Raw genomic sequence first — 22,861 nt, 5'->3', positions numbered from 1 at the left:
ACTAGGACCACTGTTCTCTACATTACAGCACTGATCACATCATGTAGGAGACAGGACACTTATAATCTGGTGACAGCCTCTTTATTACTAGGACCACTGTTCTCTACATTACAGCGCCCATCTCCTTATATAGGAGACAGGGCACTTATAATGTGGTGACAGAGCCTCTTTATTACTAGGACCAGTTCTCTACATTACAGCGCCCATCTCCTTATATAGGAGACAGGGCACTTATAATGTCGTGACAGAGCCTCTTTATTACTAGGACCACTGTTATCTACATTACAGCGCTGATCACATTATGTAGGAGACAGGACACTTATAATGTGGTGACAGCCTCTTTATTACTAGGACCACTGTTCTCTACATTACAGCACTGATCACATTATGTAGGAGACAGGACACTTATAATCTGGTGACAGAGCCTCTTTAACATCCCCATGTGTCTACTTTATCTTGGCATCGTTTTTTTCAGGTCCTTTTGTTTTTCTAGGACGTTACAAGGTTTAGAACTTTAGCAGCAATTTCTCACATTTTCAATAAAATGTCAAAAGGCTGTTTAGTTCTGAAGTGGCTTTGACGGCCTTACATATTAGAAAGTCCCCATAAATCACCCCATTTTGAAAACTGCACCCCTCAAAGTATTCAAAACAGCACTCAGAAAGTGTTTAACCCTTTAGGCGTTTCACAAGAATTAAAGCAAAGTAGAGGTGAAATTTACAAATTAAATTTTTTTAGCCAAAATTCATTGGTAATACATTTTTTTCTGTAACACAAAAGTTTTACCAGAGAAACGCAGCTCAATATTTATTGCCCAGACTCTGCAGTTTTTAGAAATATCCCACATGTGGCCCTAGTGCGGTAATGGACTGAAACACCGACCTCAGAAACAAAGGAGCAGCTAGAGGATTTTGGGGCCTTCTTTTTTTAGGGATATATTTTAGGAACCATGTCAGGTTTGAAGAGGTCTTGTGGGGCCTAAACAGTCCCCCCAAAAGTGACACCCCATTTTGAAAACTACCCCTCAAGAGTTTTCTAGTGGTATAGTTAGCATTTTGACCCCACAGTTTTTTTGCAAAATTTTGTGTAATTGGTCTGTGAAGATGAAAATCTACTTTATTTCTGCTAAAACATAGAATTTTTTAATTTTTACAAGGAATAAAGGAGAAAAAGCACCCCAACATTTGTAAAGCAATTTCTCCCGATTATGGCAATACCCCATATGTGGTAATAAACTGCTGTTTGGACCCACAGCAGGGCTCAGAAGGGAAGGAGCACCATTTGGATTGCAGATTTTGCTGGATTGGTTTTCGGTGCCGTGTCGCGTTTGCACTGCACTGGAGGGACCAAAACAGTTGAAACCCCCCAATAGTGACCCCATTTTGGAAACAACACAATTTTTCTAGGGGTGTAGTTAGCATTTTGACCCCACAGTTTTTTTGTAGAATTTAGTGGAATTTGGCCGTGAAAATGAATATCAACATTTTTGTCCACTAAAATGTTGAATTTTTTAATTTTCACAAGGGATAAAGGAGAAAAAGTCACCCAAAATTTGTAAAGCAATTTCTCCCGAGTGTGGCAATTCCCCATATGTGGTCATAAGTTTTTTTATTAGAAATTAATTAACCCTTTCAGGTCTGATCCTTTTTTGCTTTTTCATTTTCGTTTTTCACTCCTCGCCTTCCAAGAGCCGTAACTTTTTATTTTTCAGTCAATAGAGCGGTGTGAGGGCTTAGTTTTTGCGGGAGGAGTTGTAGTTTCTATGGACACCATATAAAGTACCATATAATGTACTGGGAAACGGGAAAAAAATAATTTGCAAGCTGAAATTGGAAACAACTGTGATTCCTCCATTGTTGTTTTGGTTTTGTTTTTACATCTTTCACCGTGTGGTAAAAATAACAACTTAACTTTATTCTGCATCTCAATACGATTACGGTGATACCAAATGTATAAAGTTTTTTTTATATTTTACTACTTTTACAAAGAAAAAACTATTTGTCAAAAAATATATATAAATATTTTTTGCATCGCCAGATTCTGAGAGCCATAACTTTTTTTTTCATTATTTTGGTCGATTGAGCGCCTTGAGGGCTTATTTTTGGCGGGTCGAGCTGTAGCTTTTATTGGTACAATTTTATGGTACATACAACTTTGTGATTACTTTTTATTCCTTTTTATTTTTAGAGCTAAAGTGACCAAAAAACAGCGATTTTGTCGTTTGAAATTGTATTTTTCTTACGTTGTTCACCGTGCGCCATTTTACTTTATTCTGCAAGTCAGTGCGCTTACGGCGATACCAAATGTATATAATTTTTTTATGTTTTGCAGCGTTTGCACAATAAAATCACATTTTTCTAAAAAAATTTTTTTTCTGTGTCCGCATATTCTGAGAGCCGTAACTTTTATATTTTTCAGTCAAAAAAGCGTAAGGGCTTGTTTTTTGCGGGGCGAGTTGTAGTTTTTATTGGTACTGTTTTGGGGTAAAGGCGACTTTTTGATCATTTTTTATTCTATATCTTCGGAGGGGTGGTGATCAGAGAATAGCGATGCTGGCATTGTTTTTAATTTTTATTTTTTTTCGGTTTTCACCTTGCGGGAAAAATAATATTATAGTTTTATAGTTTGGGTCGTTACGAACGCGGTGATACTAAAAGACTTATTATAGGGGGAAAAAAGCAGTGTTTGAGGTTTTTTAACTTCTAACTTTGATTTTTACACTTTTATAAAACATTTTTCTTAAGTTTTTTTTACTTTATTCTTTTGACCTGCAGCCCTGATCGCTGCTAGAATACAGTACATTACCTAGTAGTGTGATGTATTCCAACTGTCAGTGTGCCGTCACAGTCACTCTGACAGTAAGCCTATGAGGACCAGCCATACATGGCAGACCCGGAGACCGTTGTCTGGCCTAAGGTTGTCCGTAACAACCATCGGCAACCTCCATGATTGCATGGGGGCTGCCGATGTGCTACCAACTCCCTAAATGCGGCGATTGCAACCGATCGCCGCATTTAAGGGGTTAAATGCCTAAATCAGCGGCGATGAGCCGCAGATCGCCAACAGCGGAGTGTCAGCTGTCGGGGACAGCTGACCTCTCGGTTCCTGATGCACACTGTCACCGACAATCGGGAACGACACAGTGACTTCCTCTCACTGTGACAGGAAGCCTATCAGGACATCAGCAAACCCCACGATTTCAGAGCGGGGTCTGCCGATGTGCTAGAAACCCCTAAGATACCCCTAAAATGCAGTGATCGCAACCAATCGCCACATTTAATGAGTTAATTGTATGGTGGTATTATTTGGGCACTATATAGCAGTATTATTAAGCATTGTATGGCAGTATTTGAGCACTCTATGCTAGTATTATTTGAGAACTCTATGGCAGTATTATTTGGGCACTGTATAGCAGTATTATTTAGCATTGTTTGGTGGTATTATTTGATCACTGTATGGTGGTATTATGTGAGCAGTGTATGGTGGTATTATAGGAACAGTGTATGGTGGTATTATTTGGGCACTGCATGGCGGTATTATATGAGCAGTGTATAGTGGTATTATATGAGCAGTGTATGGTGGTATTATGTGAGCAGTGTGTGGTGTTATTATGTGAGCAGTGTATGGTGGTATTATGTGAGCAGTGTATAGTGGTATTATGTGAGCAGTGTATGGCGGTATTATGTGAGCAGTGTATGGTGGTATTATGTGAGCAGTGTATGGTGGTATTATGTGAGCAGTGTATGGTGATATTATGTGAGCAGTGTATGGTGGTATTATGTGAGCAGTGTATGGCGGTATTATGTGAGCAGTGTATGGTGGTATTATGTGAGCAGTGTGTGGCGGTATTATGTGAGCAGTGTATGGTGGTATTATGTGAGCAGTGTATGGTGGTATTATGTGAGCAGTGTATGGTGGTATTATGTGAGCAGTGTATTGTGGTATTATGTGAGCAGTGTATGGTGGTATTATGTGAGCACTGTATGGCGGTATTATGTGAGCAGTGTATGGTGGTATTATGTGAGCACTGTATGGTGGTATTATGTGAGCAGTGTATGGTGGTGTTATGTGAGCAGTGTATGGTGGTATTATGTGAGCAGTGTATGGTGATATTATGTGAGCAGTGTATAGTGGTATTATGTGAGCAGTGTACGGTGGTATTATGTGAGCAGTGTATGGTGGTATTATGTGAGCAGTGTATGGTGGTATTATGTGAACAGTGTATGGTGGTATTATTTGAGCACTGTATGGTGGTATTATGTGAGCAGTGTATAGTGGTATTATGTGAACAGTGTATGGTGGTATTATTTGAGCACTGTATGGTGGTATTATGTGAGCAGTGTATAGTGGTATTATGTGAACAGTGTATGGTGGTATTATTTGAGCTCTCTATGGTGGTGTTATGTGAGCAGTGTATGGTGGTATTATGTGAGCACTGTATGGTGGTATTATGTGAGCAGTGTATGGTGGTATTATGAGAGCAGTGTATGGTGGTATTATGTGAGCAGTGTATGGTGGTATTATGTGAACAGTGTATGGTGGTATTATTTGAGCACTGTATGGTGGTATTATGTGAGCAGTGTATGGTGGTATTATGTGAGCAGTGTATGGTGGTATTATGTGAGCAGTGTATGGTGGTATTATGTGAGCAGTGTATGGTGGTATTATGTGAGCAGTGTATGGTGGTATTATGTGAGCAGTGTATGGTGGTGTTATGTGAGCAGTGTATGGTGGTATTATGTGAGCAGTGTATGGTGGTATTATGTGAGCAGTGTATGGTGGTATGTGAGCACTGTATGGTGGTATTATGTGAGCAGTGTATGGTGGTATTATGTGAGCAGTGTATGGTGGTATTATGTGAGCAGTGTATGGTGGTATTATGTGAGCACTGTATGTTGGTATTATGTGAGCAGTGTATGTTGGTATTATGTGAGCAGTGTATGTTGGTATTATGTGAGCAGTGTATGGTGGTATTATGTGAGCAGTGTATGGTGGTATTATGTGAGCAGTGTATGGTGGTATTATGTGAGCAGTGTATGGTGGTATTATGTAAGCAGTGTATGGTGGTATTATGAGAGCAGTGTATGGTGGTATTATGTGAACAGTGTATGGTGGTATTATATGAGCAGTGTATGGTGGTATTATGTGAGCAGTGTATGGTGGTATTATGTGAGCAGTGTATGGTGGTATTATGTGAGCAGTGTATGGTGGTATTATGTGGGCAGTGTATGGTGGTATTATGTGGGCAGTGTATGGCGGTATTATGTGAGCAGTGTATGGTGGTATCATGTGAGCAGTGTATGGTGGTATTATGTGGGCAGTGTATGGCGGTATTATGTGAGCAGTGTATGGTGGTATTTTGGGAGCACTATATGGTGGTAATATGTGAGCACTGTATGATGGTATTATATGAGCAGTGTATGGTGGTATTATGTGAGCAGTGTATGGCGGTATTATGTGAGCACTGTATGGTGGTATTATTTGAGCACTGTATGGTGGTATTATTTGGGCACTGTATGATGGTATTATTTTAGCACTGTGTGGTAGTTTATAATTTCATCACTCTACTTTGAGCACCCTAATGACATTATTCTCAATAGCCACTTACATTCAGAGTAGATAGTACACTCTTGCATATGGAGCTCGGGCCCCGGGGCCAGTTTGTGATGTGTTCCCTGCAGACATCTGTGATGACACAAAACAGCAGAAAAGAAGCTGAGGGTCAGAAGGATGATCAGGGTCTTCATGTTTATTCTGTTTCTGCGGGGAGTGAAATGTTTATAACAAGTTTAATAGACATTGGGGCTGATGTATCAATGTGGCAGAAACAGGGAGAAAGTGAAAAATATAGTGATAAAAACATGATTCATATTTATCTATACACTGCACCATCCCCCACTACCACCTTTTTACCGCAATGATTTCCCCCCTATTTTCCTGAAGAAGGGGTGCGGCTTTATCATTCTCATATTATATATCACTTATAGATAAACAGCGTACACCAGTAATTTGTGTGAATAGATCCGGCTGACGCTTTCCTGACAATTCAACTGCGACAAATGTAAGAAGAGCCTTTATATGTTACCGATACCGACAGCCATTCTTTCACTGCGCCCAGTGGCAGCCGTTCTCACCCTGCGCCCAGTGGCAGCAGTTCTCACCCTGCACCCAGTGGCAGCCGTTCCCTCCCTGCACCTAGTGGCAGCCGTTCCCTCCCTGCGCCCAGTGGCAGCCGTTCTCACCCTGCGCCCAGTGGCAGCCGTTTCCTCCCGGCGCCCAGTGGCAGCCGTTCTCACCCTGCGTCCAGTGGCAGCCGTTCCCTCCCTGCGCCCAGTGGCATCCGTTCTCACCCTGCGCCCAGCGGCAGCCATTCCCTCCCTGCGCCCAGTGGCAGCCGTTCTCTCCCTGCGCCCAGTGGCAGCCGTTTCCTCCCTGCGCCCAGTGGCAGCCGTTCTCTCCCTGCGCCCAGTGGCAGCCGTTCCCTCCCTGCGCCCAGTGGCAGCCGTTCCCTCCCTGCGCCCAGTGGCAGCCGTTCTCTCCCTGCGCCCAGTGGCAGCTGTTCCCTCCCTGCACCCAGTGGCAGCCGTTCCCTCCCTGCGCCCAGTGGCAGCCGTTCCCTCCCTGCGCCCAGTGGCAGCCGTTCCCTCCCTGCGCCCAGTGGCAGCCGTTCTCTTACTGCGCCCAGTGGCAGCCGTTCCCTCTCTGCGCCCAGTGGCAGCCGTTCCCTCTCTGCGCCCAGTGGCAGCCGTTCCCTCTCTGCGCCCAGTGGCAGCCGTTCCCTCTCTGCGCCCAGTGGCAGCCGTTCTCTCCCTGCGCCCAGTGGCAACCGTTCCCTCCCTGCGCCAATGTTAGCCGTTCTCTCCCTCTGTTGCCCCTCTTACCTTTGCTCGCGCTGCGGACTCTGAGCCTGGTGTTGCTCGCACTATTTATACGCTTTCTGTCTGTTTGCTTTCCTTGACTTCTTTACACACAGCGAGCGTATCAGGGGCTGTATACCACAGAGCTGCTGACTGTCTGCTGTGGAGGACCCTGTTCTGAGGACACAACCGGTCTGGCTCATTCTACATCAAGGGCACAGTGATTATACACAGGATAATGCCGCCCCCAGGTCCGAAAAAAAGCACGAGGTTGCAGGTCTCTACAAGTTCTAGAAATACTAGATGACTTATAATTATTATTCTAATTTATAGTAAGGGGCACATTATTCCTTATAATACCTACCTCAGCTGCTGCAGAACCTCATATCAATCACTGAATAAATGCTTCCTCCCCAATATGAGGGTGTGCATAAGCAGAGGTGTGCCAGCCACGGTGTCCCTATACCAGTGGCAGCCACAGTGCCTTCATAACAGTGATAGCCAACGTGGCCCCATAACAGGGTCAGACACAGTGCACCCATAACTAACAGGGACTGCTACAGTTTTCCCATACCAGTGAAAGCCATAGTGTCCCCATAACAGTGACAGCCACAGTGACAGCCACAGTGCCCCCATACCAGTGACAGCCATAGTGCCCCCATAACAGTGACAGCCACAGTGACAGCCACAGTGCCCCCATACCAGTGACAGCCATAGTGCCCCCATAACAGTGACAGCCATAGTGCCCCCATAACAGTGACAGCCACAGTGTCCCCATAACAGTGACAGCTCCAATGACCACAAACAGTGACAGATACAATGTGCCTCAAGATTCAGCAACTGCTATGTACTCACCTCCTCTTACACATGACTGGTCAGTCCACGGCTGCTAACACGTAACTTCTACAGATAGGGATAAGCGGCGCCCTTTATATAGTGGTCCATCTTTGTGTGATCGGTGCGTTCTGACACAATTTATTACTTACATGAACATAACTCGGCTATTATATATGTATCATTTATTTCCCCACACCCCCAGTTTACCTCCCTGGGGGCCTACTGACCCACAATCCCCCCTTCGCAGGTTCTCTTGAGTTGCAGCCTGTACAGGGGAGATCAGTTCACGGATCTTTCAGGACAGGAGAACATTCAGTCACTGGACAGCAGAGATTTGCAGATTTGCTGTGTTGCAACATTCAGAGTCTGAATAGTGACCCACAGTTGAAGGACACGAAGCAAACAATCTGGTGGACCAGAGGATAACAAACCGTGCCCCGAAGGGACAAAAAGATGGACAATCTGCCCCAGGGGGAAACAAGTGGCAACCCCATAATCTGCTTCCCTCCTACCTTGTTTTCTAAAGGGGAGTGGACTCAAGATGATCTGGGCCCCCACGCTTTCTGTAAGTGTGGGGGGGTGGGACAGTCAGGGTGACCCCATCCATCATCTCCATGTTATTTAACATTGGAAATAGAAGTTCTGAAGAGCTGTCACATTGAAGATTGGATATTTGGGTTGGATCTGACTATTTCAGAGTTCTCCACACGATACAGGTGTCTCAATTGGATAAAAGTTAGGGTCAGTACCTTGAGCACTGTATGGTGGTATTATGTGAGCACTGTATGGTGGTATTATGTGAGCAGTGTATGGTGGTATTATGTGAGCAGTGTATGGTGGTATTATGTGAGCAGTGTATGGTGGTATTATGTGAGCAGTGTGTGGTGATATTATGTGAGCAGTGTATGGTGGTATTATGTGAGCAGTGTATGGTGGTATTATGTGAGCAGTGTATGGTGGTATTATGTGAGCAGTGTATGGTGGTATTATGTGAGCAGTGTATGGTGGTATTATGTGAGCAGTGTGTGGTGGTATTATGTGAGCAGTGTATGGTGGTATTATGTGAGCAGTGTGTGGTGGTATTATGTGAGCAGTGTATGGTGGTATTATGTGAGCAGTGTATGGTGGTATTATGTGAGCAGTGTATGGTGGTATTATGTGAGCAGTGTATGGTGGTATTATGTGAGCAGTGTATGGTGGTATTATGTGAGCAGTGTATGGTGGTATTATGTGAGCAGTGTATGGTGGTATTATGTGAGCAGTGTATGGTGGTATGTGAGCAGTGTATGGTGGTATTATGTGAGCAGTGTATGGTGGTATTATGTGAGCAGTGTATGGTGGTATTATGTGAGCACTGTATGACGGTATTATGTGAGCAGTGTATGGTGGTATTATGTGAGCACTGTATGGTGGTATTATGTGAGCACTGTATGGTGGTATTATGTGAGCAGTGTATGGTGGTATTATGTGAGCAGTGTATGGTGGTATTATGTGAGCACTGTATGACGGTATTATGTGAGCAGTGTATGGTGGTATTATGTGAGCAGTGTATGGTGGTATTATGTGAGCAGTGTATGGTGGTATTATGTGAGCAGTGTATGGTGGTATTATGTGAGCAGTGTATGGTGGTATTATGTGAGCACTGTATGGTGGTATTATGTGAGCAGTGTATGGTGGTATTATGTGAGCTCTGTATGGTGATATTATGTGAGCAGTGTGTGGTGGTATTATGTGAGCAGTGTATGATGGTATTATGTGAGCAGTGTGTGGTGGTATTATGTGAGCAGTGTATGGTGGTATTATGTGAGCAGTGTATGGCGGTATTATGTGAGCAGTGTATGGCGGTATTATGTGAGCAGTGTATGGTGGTATTATGTGAGCAGTGTATGGTGGTATTATGTGAGCACTGTATGGTGGTATTATGTGAGCTCTCTATGGTGGTGTTATATGAGCAGTGTATGGTGATATTATGTGAGCAGTGTATGGTGGTATTATGTGAGCACTGTATGGTGGTATTATGTGAGCAGTGTATGGTGGTATTATGTGAGCAGTGTATGGTGGTATTATGTGAGCTCTCTATGGTGGTTTTATGTGAGCAGTGTATGGTGATATTATGTGAGCAGTGTATGGTGGTATTATGTGAGCAGTGTATGGTGGTGTTATGTGAGCAGTGTATGGTGGTATTATGTGAGCTCTCTATGGTGGTATTATGTGAGCAGCGTATGGTGATATTATGTGAGCAGTGTATGGTGGTATTATGTGAGCTCTCTATGGTGGTGTTATATGAGCAGTGTATGGTGATATTATGTGAGCAGTGTATGGTGGTATTATGTGAGCACTGTATGGTGGTATTATGTGAGCAGTGTATGGTGGTATTATGTGAGCACTGTATGGTGGTATTATGTGAGCAGTGTATGGTGGTATTATGTGAGCAGTGTATGATGGTATTATGTGAGCAGTGTGTGGTGGTATTATGTGAGCAGTGTATGGTGGTATTATGTGAGCAGTGTATGGTGGTATTATGTGAGCTCTCTATGGTGGTGTTATGTGAGCAGTGTATGGTGATATTATGTGAGCAGTGTATGGTGGTATTATGTGAGCAGTGTATGGTGGTATTATGTGAGCTCTCTATGGTGGTGTTATGTGAGCTGTGTATGGTGATATTATGTGAGCAGTGTATGGTGGTATTATGTGAGCTCTCTATGGTGGTGTTATGTGAGCAGTGTATGGTGGTATTATGTGAGCACTGTATGGGGGTATTATGTGAGCAGTGTATGGTGGTACTATGTGAGCAGTGTATGGTGGTATTATGTGAGCAGTGTATGATGGTATTATGTGAGCAGTGTGTGGTGGTATTATGTGAGCAGTGTATGGTGGTATTATGTGAGCAGTGTATGGTGGTATTATGTGAGCTCTCTATGGTGGTGTTATGTGAGCAGTGTATGGTGATATTATGTAAGCAGTGTATGGTGATATAATGTGAGCACTGTATGGTGATATTATGTGAGCACTGTATGGTGGTATTATATGAGCAGTGTATGGTGGTATTATGTGAGCAGTGTATGGTGGTATATGAGCAGTGTACGGTGGTATTATGTGAGTAGTGTATTGTGGTATTATGTGAGCAGCGTATGGTGGTATTATGTGAGCAGTGTATGGTGGTATTATGTGAGCAGTGTATGGTGGTATTATGTGAGCAGTGTATGGTGGTATTATATGAGCAGTGTATGGTGGTATTATATGAGCAGTGTATGGTGGTATTATGTGAGCAGTATATGGTGGTATTATGTGAGCAGTGTATGGTGGTATTATGTGAGCAGTGTATGGTAGTATTATGTGACCAGTGTATGGTGGTATTATGTGAGCAGTGTATGGTGGTATCATGTGAGCAGTGTATGGTGGTATTATGTGAGCAGTGTATGGTGGTATTATGTGAGCAGTGTATGGTGGTATTATGTGAGCAGTGTATGGTGGTATATGAGCAGTGTATGGTGGTATTATGTGAGCAGTATACGATGGTATTATGTGAGCACTGTATGGTGGTATTATGTGAGCAGTGTATGGTGGTATTATGTGATCAGTGTATGGTGGTATTATGTGAGCAGTGTATGGTGGTATTATGTGAGCAGTCTGTGGTGGTATTATGTGAGCACTGTATAGTGGTATTATGTGAGCAGTGTGTGGTGGCATTATGTGAGCAGTGTGTGGTGGTATTATGTGAGCACTGTGTGGTGGATTGTGAACACTGTATGGTGGTATTATGTGAGCAGTGTATGGTGGTATTATGTGAGCACTGTATGGTGGTATGTAAGGAACCTATGGTGGTATGTGAGCACTGTATGGTGGTATGTGAGCACTGTATGGTGGTATGTGAGCACTGTATGGTGGTGTTATGTGAGCACTGTATGGTGGTATTATGTGAGCACTGTGTGGTGGTATTATGTGAGCACTGTGTGGTGATATTATGTGAGCACTGTATGTTGGTGTTATGTGAGCACTGTATGGTGGTGTTATGTGAGCAGTGTATGGTGGTATTATGTGAGCGGTGTGTGGTCGTATTCGAGCACTTTATGGTGGTGTTATGTGACCACTGTGTGGTGGTGTTATGTGACACTGTGTGGTGGTGTTATGTGAGCACTGTGTGGTGGTATTATGTCAGCACTGTATGGTGGTATTATGTGAGCAGTGTATGGTGGTATTATGTGAGCACTGTGTGGTGGTATTATGAGAGCACTGTATGTTGGTGTTATGTGAGTACTGTATGGTGGTGTTGTGTGAGCAGTGTATGGTGGTATTATGTGAGCAGTGTATGGCGGTATTATGTGTGCAGTGTATGGTGGTATTATGTGAGCAGTGTATGGTGATATTATGTGAGCACTGTATGGTGGTATTATGTGAGCAGTGTATGGTGATATTATGTGAGCAGTGTATGGTGATATTATGTGAGCATTGTATGGTGGTATTATGTGAGCAGTGTATGGTGGTGTTGTGTGAGCAGTGTATGGTGGTATTATGTGAGCGGTGTGTGTTGATATTCAAGCACTTTATGGTGGTATTATGTGAGTACTGTGTGGTGGTATGTGAGCACTGTATGGTGGTGTTATGTGAGCACTGTATGGTGGTATAATTTGAGCACTATATAGCAGTATTATTTGAGCACTCTATGGTCATTATTTTAGCACCGTGTTGTGGTATTATTGAGCACTGTATTGTGGTATTATGTGAGCACTGTATGGTAGTATTATGTAAGCAGTGTATGGTGGTATTATGTGAGCAGTGTATGGTGGTATTATGTGAGCACTGTGTAGTGGTATTATGTGAGCAGTGTATGGTGGTATTATGTGAAGCAGTGTATGGTAGTATTATGTAAGCAGTGTATGGTGGTATTATGTGTGCACTGTATGGTGGTATTATGTGAGCACTGTATGGTGGTATTATGTGAGCAGTGTATGGTGGTATTATGTGAGCAGTGTATGGTGGTATTATGTGAGCACTGTATGGTGGTATTATGTGAGCACTGTATGGAGGTATTATGTGAGCTGTGTATGGTGGTATTATTTGAGCACTGTATGATGGTATTATGTGAGCACTGTATGGTGGTATTATGTGAGCACTGTATGGTGGTATTATGTGAGAACTGTATGGTGGTATTATGTAAGCAGTGTATGGTGATATTATGTGAGCACTGTATGGTGGTATATGAGCAGTATATGGTGGTATTATGTGAGCAGTGTATGGTGGTATTATGTGAGCAGTGTATGGTGGTATTATGTGAGCACTGTGGTGGCATTATTAGAGCACTGTATGGTGTTATGCGAGCAGTGTGTGGTGGTATTATGTGAGCAGTGTATGGTGGTATTATGTGAGCAGTGTATGGTGATATTATGTGAGCACTGTATGGTGGTATTATGTGAGCACTGTATGGTGGTATTATGTGAGCAGTGTATGGTGGCATTATGTGAGCAGTGTGTGGTGGTATTATGTGAGCACTGTGTGGTGGTATTATGTGAGCACTGTGTAGTGGTATTATGTGAGCACTGTATGGTGGTATTATGTGAGCAATGTATGGTGGTATTATGTGAGCACTGTATGTTGGTGTTATGTGAGCAGTGTGTGGTGGTATTATGTGAGCAGTGTATGGTGGTATGTGAGCAGTGTATGGTGGTGTTATGTGATCAGTGTATGGTGGTATTATGTGAGCGGTGTGTGGTGGTATTCAAGCACTTTATGGTGGTATTATGTGAGTACTGTGTGGTGTTATGTGAGCACTGTGTGGTGGTATTATGTGAGCAGTGTATGGTGGTATTATGTGAGCAGTGTATGGTGGTATGTGAGCACTGTATAGTGGTATGTGAGCACTGTATGGTGGTATGTGAGCACTGTATGGTGGTATTATGTGAGCACTGTATGGTGGTATTATGTGAGCACTGTGTGGTGGTATTATGTGAGCACTGTATGTTGGTGTTATGTGAGCACTTGATGGTGGTGTTATGTGAGCAGTTTATGGTGGTATTATGTGAGCGGTGTGTGGTGGTATTCAAGCACTTTATGGTGGTATTATGTGAGTACTGTGTGGTGGTATGTGAGCACTGTATGGTGGTACTATGTGAGCACTGTATGGTGGTATTATGTGAGCACTTTATGGTGGTATAATTTGAGCACTATATAGCAGTATTATTTGAGCACTCTATGGTGATTATTTTACCACCGTGTTGTGGTATTATTGAGCACTGTATGGTGGTATTATGTGAGCAGTGTATGGTAGTATTATGTGAGCAGTGTATGGTGGTATTATGTGAGCAGTGTATGGTGGTATAATGTGAGCACTGTATGGTGGTATTATGTTAGCAGCGTATGGTGGTATTATTTGAGCACTGTATGATGGTATTATGTGAGCACTGTATGGTGGTATTATGAGAGCACTGTATGGTGGTATTATGTGAACACTGTATGGTGGTATTATGTGAGCACTGTATGGCGGTATTATTTGAGTGCTATATAGCAGTATTATTTGAGCACTGTATGGTCATTATTTGTGCACTGTATGTTTGTATTATTTGAGCACTGTGGTGGTATTATGTGAGCACTGTTTGGTGGTATTATGTGAACAGTGTATGGTAGTATTATGTGAGCACTGTTTGGTGGTATTATGTGAACATTGTATGGTAGTATGTTTTGAGCACTGTATGGTGATATTATGTGAGCAGTGTATGGTGGTATTATGTGAGCAGTGTATGGTGGTATTATGTGAGCAGTGTATGGTGGTATTATGTGAGCACTGTATGGTGGTATTATGTGAGCACTGTATGGTGGTATTATGTGAGCAGTGTATGGTGGTATTATGTGAGCAGTGTATGGTGATATTATGTGAGCAGTGTATGGTGGTATTATGTGAGCAGTGTATGGTGGTATTATGTGAGCAGTGTATGGTGGTATTATGTGAGCAGTGTGTAGTGGTGTTATGTGAGCAGTGTATGACGGTATTATGTGAGCAGTGTATGATGGTATTATGTGAGCACTGTATGGTGGTATTATGTGAGCACTGTATGGTGGTATTATGTGAGCACTGTATGGCGGTATTATGTAAGCAGTGTATGGTGGTATTATTTGGGCACTGTATGGTGGTATTATTTGAGCACTGTACGGTAATATTATTTATGAACTGTTTGGTTGTATTATGTTAGCACTGTATAGTGGTATTTTCTTAAACACTGTACAGTGTAATACTTATGCAGTGTACAATGGTGGCTGTATAGAAGTGTTATTTATTATACTGTATAGAAGAGTTACTTAACCAACATATGGCGCTGTTATTTTGGCTATACAGAATTTTATACAGTATGCCACTTAAACTTAGTGTAAAGGATCTGCCTGACACAGCTTCTGTGTTGACGCCCGTGATAAATCAGTCTGCATCTGCTCCTAGGTCTGATAGAGTGACTCCATCTGCTACCACTCAGGTTGGTAGGCTGAGGAGTGGGAGAACCTATCACAGCCTGGCCAGACGGAGCTAGCTCCCGCCCTCTGTCTATTTATACCTTCATTTCCTGATCTTCCACAGATTCACCACTCTTGCAGTAAAGAATCAGCACCTGAGGTTGGCTATTCCACAGATTCACAGCTCTTACAGTAAAGAACCAGCGCCTGAGGTCGGCCAGTCCACAGATTCACAGCTCTTACAGTAAAGAACCAGCTCCTGAGGTCGGCTAGTCCACAGATTCACAGCTCTTACAGTAAAGAAGACTTGTTGCCTCTGGAGATTAAGCCTTTTTTTCTCCAGACAGAGGGAGCGCCCCCTTGTCTTTTGAGGGGATTTTACATGGAACAGGTTTTCACTGTATTTCTTATAAGTGCCTCTCATATATTTATATAAGTTCATGTCCCCCTTTAGTGGTCTCTTTTCCAGGCTCTTCTTTTAATGATTTTTATCCTTTCTATGAACTGGAGCCCAGAACTGGACTGCATATTCTAGATGAGGCCTCACTAATGCTTTGTAAAGTGATAATATTATATCCCTGTCTCGCGAGTCCATGTCTCCTAGAATACACGACAATATCCTGCTGACCTTAGAAGCAGCTGATTGACATTGTGCTATTATTTAGTCTATGACCTACAAGTACACCCAGATCCTTCTCCACAAGTGACTCCCCCAGTGTATCTCCCCCTTGGACATATGATGCATGCAGATTATTACTCCCAGTGTAGCTCCCTCTAAGACATATGATGCTGCAGATTATTACTCCCAGTGTAGCTCCCTCTAAGACATATGATGCTGCAGATTATTATACCCAGTGTAGCTCCCTCTAAGACATATGATGCTGCAGATTATTACTCCCAAATGCAGAACATTACATTTATCCACATTAAACCTCATTTTCCAGTGGACGCCCAAATACTTAGTGTGTCCAAATCAGCTTGTAGTTTATGAACATCTTCCATAGACTGAACAATACTACATAGCTTGGTGTCATCTGTATAGAACCAGCACTACTGCTCATATTTTCTATCATTAATAAATAAGTTGAATAATAGGGGTCCCAGCACTGAACCCTGGGGTCACCACTTATAACCGGGGACCATTCAGAGTAGGAATAATTGACCACAACTCTCTGGATACGTCCTGGAGCCAATTCTCAATCCAATTACAAACTATACTTTCTAAACCTATAGTCCTTCATTTACCCATTAGGGTATGTGCACACGATAACTGCATTTACATCTGAAATTACGGCGCTGTTTTCAGGAGAAAACAGCTCCTGAATTTCAGACGTAAATGCATGTACTGGCGTTTTTCGCCGCGTCTTTTAAGGACGTAATTTGGAGCTGTTCTTCATTGAATTCAATGAAAAATGGCTCCAATTACGTCGCAAGAAGTGTCCTGCACTTCTTTGATGAGGCTGTTATTTTACGCGCCGTCTTTTGACAGCGACGCGTAAAATAACAGGTTGTCGGCACAGTACATCGTAAGACCCATTGAAAGTAATGGGCAGATGTTTGCCGACGTATTGGAGGCATTTTTTCAGACGTAATTCGAGGCGTAAAACGCCTCCAATACGTCTGAAAATAGGTTGTGTGAACCCAGCCTTAGACGCCTATGAGGGACAGTGTCAAATGCCTTTACAAAGTCCAAAAACACTATATTCACAGCGGCCCCTCTGTCTAGGCTTCTCCTCCCCTCTCATATAATCACTATATCCACAGCGGCCCCTCTGTCTAGGCTTCTGCTCACCTCTTCATAAAAACAGATCAGGTTAGTTTGACATCTTCTGTCCTTCGTAAAACCGTGCTGGCTGTCACTTATAATACTATTTTTTGTCACATAATCCTGTATATAGTCCCTCAATAGCCCCTCAAACATTTTCCCCACGATGGATGTTAAGCTTGCTGGTCTATAATTACCCTGGGAAGACCTAGAGCCCTTTTAGAAAATAGGCACCACATTTGCCCTGCGCCAGTCCCTTGGCACTATACCAGTTTCGAGAGAATCTCTAAATATTATGAAGAGGGGGACAGAAATAACTGAACTAAGCTCTTTAAGAACTCTAGGGTGTAACCCATCTGGTCCCGGGGGCCTTGTGTACAATTATTTTATTTAACTGACCATATCAACATTCAGCCAATTCAGTATATCAACTGATATATTAACAGCGCTGGCTACATCAGCTCCTCAGCACTGTCCCCGTCTACATCAGCTCCTCAGCACTGGCCCCACCTACATCAGCTCCTCAGCAGTGACACCGGCTACATCAGCTCGTCAGCACTGGCCCCACCTAAATCAGCTACTCATCACTGGCCCCACCTACATCAGCTCCTCAGCACTGACACCAGCTACATCAGCACTGGCCCGGCCTACACCAGCTCAGCACTGGCCCACCTACATCAGCTCCTCAGCACTGACACCGGCTACATCAGCTCCTCAGCACTGACCCCACCTACATCAGCTCCTCAGCACTGGTCCCACCTATGTCAGCTCCTCAGAACTGACACCGGCTACATCAGCTCCTCAGCACTGGCCCCACCTACATCATCTCCTCATCACTGGCCCCACCTACATCAGCACTGGCCCCACCTACATCAGCTCCTCAGCACTGACACCAGCTACATAAGCTCCTCAGCACTGGCCTCGCCTACATCTGCTCCTCAGCACTGACCCCTCCTACATCAGCTCCTCCTCACTGGCCCCATCTACATCAGCTCCTCAGCACTGACACTGGCTTCATCAGCTCCTCAGCACTGGCACTGCCTACATCACTCCTCAGCACTGGCCCCACCTACATCAGCTCCCCAACACTGGCCCCGCCTACATCAGCTCCTCAGCACTGGCCCCACCTACATCAGCTCCTCAGCACTGACCGCACCTACATCAGCTCCTCGGCAGTGACATCTGCTACATCAGCTCCTCAGCACTGGCACTGCCTACATCGGCTCGAGCGCACTGGCACTGCCTACATCAGCTCCTCAGCCCTGGCACCGCCTACATTAGCCCCTCAGCACTGGCACTGCCTACATCAGCTCCTTAACAATGGCCCCACCTACATCAGCTCCTCAACACTGCCCTGCCTACATCAGCTCTTTAGCACTGGCCCTGCCTACATCAGCTCTTCAGCACTGGCCCCGCCTACATCAGCTCCTCAGCACTGGTCCCACCTACATCAGCTCTTCAGCACTGGCCCTGCCCACATTAGCTCTTTAGTACTGGCCCCACCTACATCAGCTGCTCTTTCTTCTGTTGTATATACAGAGCTGAAGAACTACTTTAGTAACTCTGCCTTCTCTTGATCCCCTGTGACCAACTCCCCATTACCACTATCTAGGCGTCCTACATGTTCAGACCTTGGCTTTTTTGCATTTATATACTTGAAGAATTTTTGGGGATTTGTTTTACTTTCCTTGGCCACCCGCCTTTCATTTTGTATTTTTACTGATTTTATTAACTTTGTACAGATTTTATTAAGCTCTTTATATTTTACAGAGGCTACAGCTGTACCCTCAGATTTGTATTTTTCAGATGCCCTTTTTACAGAAGGTGTAAGCCATGTGGGATTTAGTTTTATCCGTTTATACTTGTTACCTATAGGAATAAATTTTGCAGTATATTTATACAAAGTAGATTTGAAAATCTCCCATTTATCATTTTTCCAATTACTTGACATTGGTTCTTCCCAGTCTATATCCTGAATTGCAGCCCTCATCTTGGGGAAATTGGCCTTCTTAAGTCTTCATGCCCACTTCAGACTTTTTCTTCAGGGTGCTAGCCGTTTTTCTGACGGCTAGCACCCTGACCCATTCATTTCAATGGGGCCATGCACACTTCAGTTTTTCTGACAGTCCCGTTGCCCCGTTCCGACAAAAGTAGAGCATGTCCAACTTTGGTCCGAGATTCCGTGACCGTGAGGCCCATGCAAGTCAAGGGGGCCGTCAAAAAAACTGAAGGCACACGGAAGGCATTCGTTTGCTGTCTGTGTGTGACAGAGCCATTGCCTAAAAACGGCCGGATGGGCAGAAATACATTAAAAGATATTACACTAATCGGCGGACACTTCTCGCTATCCAGCACTGATTAGAGAAGAGGCTACTGAAAAAAAAAAAAAAAAGCAGTTCATACGTACCCCGGTTGTTGTCTTGGTGACGAGTCCCTCTTCTTCCTCCAGTCCGACCCTCCTGTATGACGCGGCAGTCCATGTGGCCGCTGCAGCCTGTGATTGGCTGCAGAGGCGGTCACATGGGATGAAGCGTCATCCCACGAGGCTGTCCTCCTGACGTCATCCAGTCCGGTCTTCTGTTATGACTTTTATCCGATATGACCGGCCACTACAGCCTGTGATTGGCTGCAGCGGTGACATGGGATGAAACGTCATCCCAGGAGGCCGGACAGAAGGAAAAAGCAGGGAGTTCTGGGTAAGTATGAACTTATTTTTTAATTTTTTATTTCATTAGAGTTGTATTTTGCGAGTGCCGAGCATGGTCATTCTTCAGCGCTAGTCACTGTCCAGGGTGCTGAAAGAGTTACCGCCGATTAGTCTAGCCCATTAACTCTGAACAACCATTCTCTTTCAGCACCCTGGACAGTACCTTGCTCGGCGCTCGATAACGGAAACGGAAACTACACGGATAACAAAACGGGCACAGGGATCCGTCAAAAACGGCTGATAAAACGGTACAGGAAGTGTGCATGAGGCCTAAAATGAAGTGTTTACAGTACCCGCCTGTGCAGCCCGCTCCATCTGTTTATTTAGCCGACCTTCCATCTCCTCAAATATATTGGGGGGTCTATAGATGACATCATTACATTATTTATCAGTGTTTACCTCCCTTTGTAATTCCACTCACAAGGTCTCAATCTCCTCACAATCTTCCCCCAGTATTGTCTCTCTCACACTCGCCTTCATATCACTTCTCACATACAGACATACACCACCACCTTCATATCACGTCTCAAATACAGACATACACCACCACCTTCATATCACTTCTCACATACAGACATACACCACCACCTTCATATCACTTCTCACATACAGACATACACCACCACCTTCATATCACTTCTCACATACAGACATTCACCACCACCTTCATATCACTTCTCACATACAGACATACACCACCACCTTCATATCACTTCTCACATACAGACATACACCACCACCTTCATATCACTTCTCACTTAGACATACACCACCACCTTCATATCACTTCTCACATACAGACATACACCACCGCCTTCAAATCACTTCTCACATATAGACATACACCACCGCCTTCACATCACTTCTCACAGACATACACCACCTTCATATCACTTCTCACAGACATACACCACCTTCATATCACTTCTCACATACAGACATACACCACCGCCTTCAAATCACTACTCACATATAGACATACACCACCTTCATATCACTTCTCACATACAGACATACACCACCTTCATATCACTTCTAACATACAGACATACACCACCGCCTTCATATCACTACTCAAATACAGACATACACCACCGCCTTCATATCACTTCTCACAGACATACACCGCCTTCATATCACTTTTCACATACAGACATACACCACCTTCATATCGCTTCTCACATACAGACATACACCACCGCCTTCATATCACTTCTCACATACAGACATACACCACTGCTTTCATATCACTTCTCACATACAGACATACACCACCTTCATATCACTTCTCACATACATACACCACCTTCATATCACTTCTCACATACAGACACCATCTTCATATCATTTCTCACATACATACACCACCACCTTCATATCACTTCTCACATACAGACATACACCACCACCTTCATATCACTTCTCACATACAGACATACACCACCTTCATATCACTTCTCACATACAGACATACACCACCGCCTTCATATCACTTCTCACAGACATACACCACCTTCATATCACTTCTCACATACAGGCATACACCACCACCTTCATATCACTTCTCACATACATACATACATACACCACCACCTTCATATCACTTCTCACAAACACCACCACCTTTATATCACTTCTCACATACATACATACACCACCACCTTCATATCACTTCTCACAGACATACACCACCTTCATATCACTTCTCACATACAGACATACACCACCACCTTCATATCACTTCTCACATACAGACATACACCACCGCCTTCATATCACTTCTCACATACAGACATACATCACCACCTTCATATCACTTCTCACATACAGACATACACCACCGCCTTCAAATCACATTTCACAAATAGACATACACCACCTTCATATCACTTCTCACATACAGACATACACCACCTTCATATCACTTCTCACAGACATACACCACCTTCATATCACTTCTCACATACAGACATACACCACTGCCTTCATATCACTTCTCACATACAGACATACACCGCCGCCTTCATATCACTTCTCACATACAGACATACAACACCACCTTCATATCACTTCTCACATACTGACATACACCACCACCTTCATATCACTTCTCACATACAGACAGTGGCGTAACTATTGGGGTGGCAGCAGTCACAATTGCGACGGGGCCCCAAAGCCAGGGGGCACGCAGCCTCCTGCACCACATCAATGAAAAGTTACTCTAGTAACTGGGGCCTATGTAATAAACTTTATAGTTCCCTGTTACTATAGTAACTGACAGTACTTACATTCCTCCTTCTGGGGCGCAGCGGGCAGTTATAAGTGGTGACCCCAGGGTTCTGTGCTGGGGCCACTATTATTCAATCATAAATAAATAATAGAGGATGGGAGTAGTAGTGCTGGTTCTGTACAGATGACACCAAGCGATGTAATATAGTTCAGTCTATGGAAGATGTTCATAAATTACAAGCTGATGTGGACGCACTGTGTTTGGGCATCCACTGGGAAATGGGGTTTAATGTGGATAAATCGCATGAGCTCTGCACCCCCTTCAAAATAGCTGATTGGCAGGGGTCCTGGGAGCCGCCCCCGACCCATCCACTATTAATGGCCTATCCTGAGGCTAGGCCATCAATATTTAGGGACTGGACAACCTCTTTTAAGCCTACCATGTGGTAGGCTTAGATACGGGGTCCAGCAGACAGTAATCTTATACTGCATAAGATTACTGTCTGCTGGACCCTGTATCCTTAGACTGAGATATAGGGTCCAAAAAACCGTATCACACATGCACTTGGGCCCTGTATCTGAGCCCACCATAGGTGTTAGGTAGCATTGTCCTTCCGTTGAGGGGTTCCGTCGGGTAACCCCTCAATGGAACGGCAAACTAAAATCTCAGCCTCGGTTTCCCTCACCATTAATCTCCATGGTGACGGAAACGTTGCTAAAGGTTTTCTTTTGTCACCGCTGTGACAGGGTTCCGTTATTCTTGACACAATCAATAGCGGGGTGCCGATGGTTGCTTCCTAACAAAGGCCTCCGATCTGCCATCTACGGGAGGCGATTAGGTCCTTCCAGAGGCAGGACCTAATATGCCACCTGTCAGTGTGAAACTGACAGGTATAGTACCCTGCAAGTATTGCAGGGTATTATAACAACGATCCAACAGTTGGATCTTCAAGTCCCCAGTGGGACTAAAACAACAACAACAAAAAAAGTAAAAAAAAACAAAATGTCCAAAAAAAAAAAGTAAAGGTT

The 22,861-nt window shown here is 43.9% G+C and overlaps 1 protein-coding gene across 2 annotated transcripts in view; it reads right to left on the bottom strand.

Annotated features, from left to right (window-relative positions):
• The window catches only part of LOC142657516 (riboflavin-binding protein-like), a 31,197-nt gene extending 23,456 nt beyond the window's left edge, over positions 1-7,741 (bottom strand). The window contains exons 1-2 of one of the 2 annotated variants that reach the window (XM_075832555.1): positions 7,713-7,741; positions 5,609-5,760 (exon numbers count right to left, since the gene is read on the bottom strand). In XM_075832555.1, coding sequence (XP_075688670.1) covers positions 5,609-5,760; positions 7,713-7,726 — 166 coding nt within the window. In that variant the 5' untranslated portion in view covers positions 7,727-7,741. Of the gene's footprint in view, positions 1-5,608; positions 5,761-6,881; positions 7,026-7,712 lie in introns of those variants that run through there. The other variant, XM_075832556.1, reaches the window with a different exon arrangement.
• Between the last annotated feature and the right edge of the window lie 15,120 nt (positions 7,742-22,861).

This window comes from Rhinoderma darwinii, chromosome 7 (assembly GCF_050947455.1).
Source record: "Rhinoderma darwinii isolate aRhiDar2 chromosome 7, aRhiDar2.hap1, whole genome shotgun sequence".
NCBI classification, from domain to species: Eukaryota; Metazoa; Chordata; class Amphibia; order Anura; family Rhinodermatidae; genus Rhinoderma; species Rhinoderma darwinii.
Note: the sequence above shows the minus strand (reverse complement) of the source record. Positions and strands in the feature narration are given on the sequence as shown.